This window comes from Lipophrys pholis (assembly GCF_963383615.2).
Source record: "Lipophrys pholis genome assembly, chromosome: 11".
NCBI classification, from domain to species: domain Eukaryota; kingdom Metazoa; phylum Chordata; class Actinopteri; order Blenniiformes; family Blenniidae; genus Lipophrys; species Lipophrys pholis.
The window spans coordinates 26,926,573-26,934,642 of NC_137631.1; the positions used below are offsets into that span (position 1 = coordinate 26,926,573).

Sequence of the window (8,070 nt, forward strand, 5' to 3'; positions counted from 1 at the left end):
ACAAAGACAGATGCACAAATAGAAAACACCTCACTCTCCTGCCTTTCTTTCTCTCTAATGTGGCCATGAGCTGGCTGCTTTATCTCAGAGACTGAGCAGTGCACTGCAACACCCAAGCAACCCTGCATGCAAAATCACATGGGAGATTAGGTTAAACCGCTAAAAAAGAAAAAAGAAAAAAGAAAAGAATCACACATTGCTGAAATGAACTCATTCTATCAGGACGACATGTATGCATGGATTGGGAGTCGGACGAGTAGAAGAAAAGCCTGTCCTCCCAGACTCCCATCAGGATTCTGTCAGGAAAGCTGTAGTCACAGGATAAAGGACATGCCATGTCTTTGATCAGCTGAGGAGAGCTTTGCAGGTGAGAAAGGTAAAATGGAGGAATGTATCTAAATATCTGTCAAACTAGAGCAGCTGAAGTCTGTTACACGTCTGTAAGGAGTGGAAAGAAAAAGAGAGGGGGAAAAAAAACACCTCAGCATTCTGACAGGTTTTTTTTGCTGTTTTTGAAAAACCTCTAGTTACCCCTTTGCAAGAATGTGCCCCAATCAGACATGCAATTACAATCTAGGACAAGCTGTGCAATGTAGAAGCAGCATGCAATTCAAATGAAAATAGTGCACACTGTTTCCTGCACACTGTGTGGCTCAATTACAAAGCAAATCTTTTATTATTTTTTTTATCTCTCTCATTTTAATTGATTTTGGTTGAGAAGCCAAGGGCTCGGAGGTGCAACACAAAACTCGGATATCTGATATGCGCAAGTTTCACCTTTCCTCCAAGTGTTTGAGAGGTTTCCTGACTGTAGCGGTGCTACTTCAAATCCCTGGGACTAGAGGGTGAATGAGAGGAGGATTAGAGGGGTAATGCCAGGAGATGAGAGAGAGGGGGTCGCAGTGGTTTGCCACTCTGCAAGGATTAGCTCTGAAAGCAACTTCACAGTCTCAAACTATGTCAATCAAGGACATAATGCTACCAGTCTAAAAAAACAACATTATTATACATGAACTGAAAAACTTATCTCCTCCACTTGGTTGAGCGACTTCCCTGCATAATGACTTCAATATTGTGTGCATTTTTAATTAATGTAAAAAGAAAGGAAATATGCTTTTTTTATTTTTTTAAAGGTCTCCATATGGAGTGAATGTTGATACACACCTGTGGAATAATCCTGTGCTCTACACCACCTTTCCTATATGCATAAGATGAGCATGTCAGGTCAGCTGTAAGGTTCTCCACTGATGGTGTGAGGTGTCCAGATGGCGGCACAGTTTTACCATGCGCATGTAAAGAGCAGCATTTTATTAGGGCAACATCACCACAATGTGTGTGTGTGTGTGTGTGTGTGTGTGTGTGTGTGTGTGTGTGTGTGTGTGTGTGTGTGTGTGTGTGTGTGTGTGTGTGTGTGTGTGTGTGTGTGTGTGTGTGTGTGTGTGTGTGTGTGTGCGTGCGTGTGTGTGTGTTTGTGTGTGTGTGTGTGTTGGGGGGGGTACCTATGTGCAGATGAAAAGAGAAATATTCAACACACCTCTTTTATCCTGAATCTTAATAGTGAGCTCCACGAAAGGTTCCGTCTCCCTGTCCAGTCTCCTGGTGATGGCGACATCCCCGCTGTCGCGGCCCACGGTGACCGGGGAGCTCTCTGACTCCGGGTAAATCAACTCGTAGCTGGACGACTGAAACCTGGTGGGACTCAGGCTCATTATGAGTGAGCCTATGTTGGCATCTTCGGAGACGTTGAGGGAAAGCACTGCGCCGGGGTCAAGCAAAGCCCTGGGCGTGCGCCCTGCCCTGGCTGACCCCGCGGGGCGCGTCGCCCACCGCTGTGGAGCGATTGTGACCAGCACAGGCTGGCTGGTCAGGGGGGGCCATCCGTGGTCTCTGGCATACACATAAAATCGGACTTTAGAGGGAAGCCCCAGGATAGAGTCGACCAGCAAAACTTCACCTGTTTTCGGGACTACATAGAAACTGCCATTTTTGGGGATGGAGATGTAGGTTAACTCTGCGTTTTTTCCACTGTCCAAATCAAAAGCCTCGAGCTTGTAAACCACGCTACGGAGAGCGGTGGTGTCGTCTAAACTTATCTGAATACTGTCTGCAGTGCGAAAAGTCGGTTCGTGGTCGTTGGTATCCAAAACGTCCACTTTTACCGACGCAACCTGGAAAACGACCGCCTCTGACGCACAGGTCTGGCAGCACAGACCGATGCTCAGCAGGTATTCTGAGCGTGTCTCTCTGTCTAAAACCCTGCAAGTTTTCAGCAATATATTCCCCCGGTTGTGGTGGGCGAAAGCGCGGAAATCTTCACTCCCGTTCCCGTACAATTTGAAGTGCATCCCGGAGAACGGGCACCATTTTTGCGCGTTGATGCGCCTCACCGGAATGCTAAGTCCATTTACTTTAGAAGCCACTGGCGAGTTTTCAAAAACATGTCCGTGGAAGAAAGGCAGTCGCTCCGGTGATTGGTATCCAGCAGCCGGTGTTAGAAGGCAGCATAACAAAACACCCCAAATCATGTTGGTGGCAAGTTATGTACCTCCAGGTGCGTCGTCGGTGGTGAAATCATTCAGAAAACAAACGGGAAACACTTGAGAAACATCTCCTCCATGGCTCTTCTCGGTCCGATCCTTCAAGGAGAGCCCTGTGAACTTTAAGCTTTTTCATCCTGGGAGCAGCTCCGTCTCTTGGCTCCATGCAGCACGGCTGCGTGCAGGCAGGCTCTCCGCTGCGCTGCAGGCAGTCGGTTGGATTCAGCGTTCAGCACCGCAGCTCAGGACAGCGCCAAGCGCGGGGGCGTGGCGGCGGCGCACGGGTGAACCCCACCCTGTGTAGTGGTCAAGAGGGTCCCTGCCTCCAACCTCCAACCATCCAGAGCATGTGTGACACATAATCCGCTCTGGAAGAGGGGAAATCACTCAAGCCTCCCGTTCAGAGAAAGTCACAAATGCGCTTTTTTTCTTCTTCTCCCCCCTCCCTCCGCGACGTGCACTCTTTCCAAACACAGTCAGAGGCGCCTCGCTCAGGAAAACTACCATTAGTTGATGAAGAAGGAATTATTCATGCGCTGCACTCTTCTCATCCCAGAGGAAATGAACTCATGACCCTGTACTCACGAATCTGAACTTCACGTTGCTGTTTTCCCACTGCACTCGATTTGTGAGATCACACGCGCGCACAGCCATACGTTTCATCTGTGGCTTAAAGAAACTGCAGAACTTGTAAATGCACCAATATATATGCAAATACCAGGATCTGAGCTGTTAAACTGTGTAAATATGATGATTTAAGGCGGCCTACGCCAAGAGGAGCCATATGTCTTTGCAGGCTGTGTTGTATGCAGAGGGGTGTTGGAATTAACATTGTCACCCTGATTGCTCTTCCTTTTCCCTTCCCACTCAACTGGTGCGCAAGGCACCCAGGGCACTCTCAACCTCATCTGTAGGTGGCTGGTGTTAATTCAGACTACACACTTTTCATTCCACTCACCTCTCTGTGTACGTGACAAGTCAGAAGACTAAATATTACATTCAGAGAGGAGCTTTGAATTGTCAAAAGGATGAGAAAATAATGGGCTAAGGAGCAGGCTTTATTGAGTTTGTCTCGTATGTCATGTCAATGATTCTTCCTTGAGATGTGCATGGATCAATATTCATACGCTCTGGACGGGTTGTGATGTTATGCTGGATATGTAATTCAATCCACTGTTCATAGTATAGACAACATCTGTATTCAGTCTCAAAATTCATCAAAGCTGTCACTGAAAGATCTTATCAATCTGAAGCCACGATCCATCAAAGCAATTTTAGCCAAATCCACTCTGTGCAGAGAACGTTTCTTCTCAGGCAATAATTCTGGTAACTGGCAGCAAGCCCCCAGACAATTCTGAATCACAGCCTGCAGCTGGAGCACAAAACTCATACTGGCTGATGGTTGTACTCCTTCATGTGGCTCGAGCTTCAGGCTGTGTCACCGGGACACATGAGCCGTCCCCTCCTCGCTGCTGTTTTTACAATCTTTGACCTGAGGAGGGAAAGGCATTTCAAAATATGCCCATGAAAATAACCTCAAACTGAAATATGACAGGGAGCTTTTCAATGGGAGACGACCTTGTGCAGCGTCTGCCGGTATTTACAATTACCGTGAAAGCTGTGATATCTGAAATAGACACCGTCAGCCAGGACGATACGTGTGCTTCATTTTGGTCTGTAACTTTTCTTTGAACTTCCTAAGTGCTCCATGAATGCAAATCAAATCCTGTCTTTTATCATGCAGTCTCACATGATGAAATTCACCATGACTGCCAGCATGGGAGATAGCTGGAGCAAAAAACAAAAAAAAAAGCTAATTCAATCGGGCCAGAGTGTGAGGGATAGTTTACTTGAGGGTTGCAGCAGTTATCTGCTAAGATGAAACGTGAACAAAAGCCCCATGAAAACAACAAAGCTGTAATGAATATAAAAAATAAAAAATATATATATATGAAAAGGCCTTATCACCTCTCTTCTTTAACAGATAACTGACAGCTGCAGGGCATCAAAAGAAAGGGGGGGGGGGGGGGGGGGGGATCACACTGGAGAAAGCAGTCAGCGAACATTAGAAAGCTTCATGCTTACTTAATGAATAATTGACCAAATCCATTCCCTTCACTCGAACAGAGGCAGGCGGTAGTTTGAGACGGCAGAGGTTGCAGCCTTGTAGCATTTAAAGCATCCTACCTTTGCCTCGGTGCTCCTCTGAGACAAAGCGTGATGGGGCTGGAGGAAATGAGATCCCATAATGCAACTTATATGTCTTGTGAGTTATCTTGTATTCTTCCAGGGAAAAAGCCGGTGGGAAAAAAAGGGGAAAAAAAGAAATGAGGAAATGATGGAAGGTAATGTTAAGAGGACTTGGCACCAACATCGGTTAATGGGCAGTTTGTGCCACAAAGTAAGTGGAGTGTTAAAACATCTTAAGAAAAAAAATAGACCATTCAGCAGAAGTCAATGAAACAATTGGCCGAAACAGGCAGTCGTATTATAGAATGACAAGAATAATTAGAAAAGATGACTAAGCTTAGGTGCCCTGGGTTCATTTATAGTGAACGTTTGTGGAAACCCTGCTCCTCACGTTTCCCTGGAAGAGCAGCAAAGAGCGTTTTCTGGAAACATCATGACACACAAAAGGAGCAGGAGCTCAGTCGCACTGCTCATTGAAGTGTTCCTGCATTTATGGGACCCTCAGGACATTTTCCCACATCGCGACCCGAAGGCAAAAAGCAGTTAAAGGAGCTGGATAAATATAAAGACATTTCCCTCATGGATTAGGTACGGTTAATTAGATTTGATCTGTGATCCCCTCAAGGCTCACACCTCCTACTGTAGTATTCAAGTTGTACTGCAGAAACCATAACTGTTTATTAAGAGAGATATTAATTAAGGGACAGGCTCAGGATTTATCTTGTCAGGTTTTGAAAATGTCAAAACAAAAAGACAACGAAGCCAAAGCATCTCATTACTTACTGAGCGACCATTGCACCTTTTTGCTTTGAATGCCATACCTCCTGAAAGCTGACGTTTGTTCATGTTAATACTCAGTAGGTCTGACAACGGAAAAAATCAACAACACCAGCAGCCACTCTGAAAGAAAATAAGCCCAAAAAATACTTTCTATTATTAATGCATGGCCTGATGTTTTATTGGAAACAAAACACCCAACTTCAGTGCCAGATCTGAGTCTCAGGAGTGCTTTTATCATCTGCGTTCTGATTATTGCAGCCTGGGGTCACGTCGATGATTAGCACACCAAGAAATGATCATTGATTTGAACAGTATCTTCTCGTAGCCTCAAACAAACAGATTTTTTATTATCACATTAAAAGATTTCTTACGTCATCGGAAAGACACAGGAGATACTCGTTGCCAAAATAAAGGGGATTAGCACAGCTCAATTGTCCCAACTAAAAGGTGAAAGAGGCAGTGCCGATGTTCTCTTTTGAAACACAGTGTAGAGAGCGAGAACGTGATTTCAGATGCACAATGGAACTCCTCAATTCTATCACTGTGTTAATTATCGCAGCAAGCCCCAGTCATTAGGTGGGTTTCCATTACTGGTCCAGTTCAAGGCAATGAACTAATGGTGTAAATTCAATAATGTGCCATTCAGAGAGCTGAGAGGATTATGAGGGACTCACTGGGGGAGAACAGGAGAAATGGTGAAGGTCCTCTAGAGCACAGCAGACTGATCATTTCCTCAGAGCTGGTGGTCATGTAACATCTTCTACATATGATTTAGAAATGGAACCAAAACCAAAGACACTCCCACTACTCATTGCCTTTTGTTGAAGCAGTGAATTACACAGCCTGATCTTTAATCTCCTCTGCTTTTCAGACCAACATTGTTCTGTGCTGCTCAGTGAGAATAGTCAGTAATGGCTCAGATTAAAATAGATCTGTTATATCCCCCTCTGTCTTAATAACATACTCAACTCAGTCTCATGTTCCCACTTCTCCAAATCCTCTGGACAACATTGTTCTTTTTCTTTTTTCCCCCCCCCCTACAACTGTTAAGTGGCCTCTTATTAGGAGGATCTCTAAACGGACTTCACACTCATACATCATAAAGCAGCGCCTTCACAAACAGCTCTGCTCTCCAGGCAAAAGGCCCTGCGGTTCATCATCACCGCTGTCCAGGGGGAAATAACTTTATACAGTCACTTCAGGAGTGGTTTTCCTGCAGGACCGATCATTTAATAAATAATGAGGGGGACTTGCAGCAGCTGTCCAGAACATAAATTCCACACACTCCATGGTTTGTTTTGCAATATGTTTTCTAAGCGACACTGGCTAGAGAGCATTTGTGCACTTATAGGGAGTTTTCCTTGTGTGATGTCTCATATTCAGCACACAGGAGATTTAAAGAAAATAATAAAATAACACACCGGTTGTAAACTAACTACATGCCACCATACCTCTGCTGTGTTCAGTTTTTTTCCCAGTGTGAGCCTGAATGCTGTTGAGTGGATCCTGTAAAATCTTCTTCTTCTTTATCCCACTCGCAATCCATCTCTCCAGCACTGCCAAATATCCCCAGCAAAGCGGTATTGTCAACAGATATCCTCCATTACTGCTAATTTTGAGGCCAGAGTCAAGAGGAAGCTCAGTCACAGTGGAGAGACTTTGGCGCCCCCATCTGTCTTTGCAAAGTAATCAATGCTGTGAACTCAATAAGACTGAGGAAAGCTAATGAGAAACAAGCAGAGGGGGTGGTGGGGGTGGGGTGGGGGGAGGTGGCAGTGGTAACACCTCCAATTAATACAAGTCACAACTCACCTGGTCCATTCTGAGCAACCTGGGAGAGAAACAGTCTGAAGAGAAACATCTCATGTTGTGGTAAGAGAGTGTTGCATTTCATTTCACCTATAATATCAGTTTATTCGGTTTCTGTGTTTCTTGACACTTGCTCACAGTATTTTAACTATTATTCATAAAGTGAGTGTCGTTTCAGCTCACAAAGGTTTGGGTGAGTGGGACCAAGAAGAGTCTGGGTTCATTTTATCAAACAAACCTCTAAGATTCATCCATTCTTCCACCGATTCTTTATAGTATCCATTCTCTGTTATATTATCCAGTTTGACTACACACACACACTCACATGTAACACTTAGGCACAGCTGTTGGTAGAATGGTACTATCTCAATCAGAAGATTGCAGGTTCGATTCCAGTGTAAAGCAGGTGTGATTAACAGTGTAAAGCGATTAGCCCAGACCTGACCTGGGGACTTCATGAGGCTTATTTAGTTTTCACGTTTGTGCTTAATCTTAAATAACAGTTGACCTGGACACTGGTGTTTTTAAGCTCACTGCAATCCTGCTCGTGAGTGCTTTTATACTGTAACATATATATCAATTTTAAATGTATTTTGCACACTTGTATGTATTTGATGCCAAAGGCAGCGGCACTTGCAATTTCATTATATCACTTATATGACAAATAATGCATTCCATTCTATTCTATCCTGTTTATTTTTACATACAGACCGAGTTCTTCAGGGCAAGGGCTTTCTAATAGCATCATGGAAAA

At 44.6% G+C, this 8,070-nt stretch overlaps 1 protein-coding gene across 1 annotated transcript in view; it reads right to left on the bottom strand.

The window, feature by feature from the left end:
• The window catches only part of LOC308117365 (neural-cadherin-like), a gene marked incomplete at both ends in the record, with an annotated part of 106,218 nt that extends 103,693 nt beyond the window's left edge, over nt 1-2,525 (bottom strand). Inside the window, one exon of the mRNA XM_080476204.1 lies at nt 1,535-2,525. Within this exon, the coding sequence (XP_080332330.1) occupies nt 1,535-2,525 (991 nt within the window). The remainder of the gene's footprint in view (nt 1-1,534) is intronic.
• Between the last annotated feature and the right edge of the window lie 5,545 nt (nt 2,526-8,070).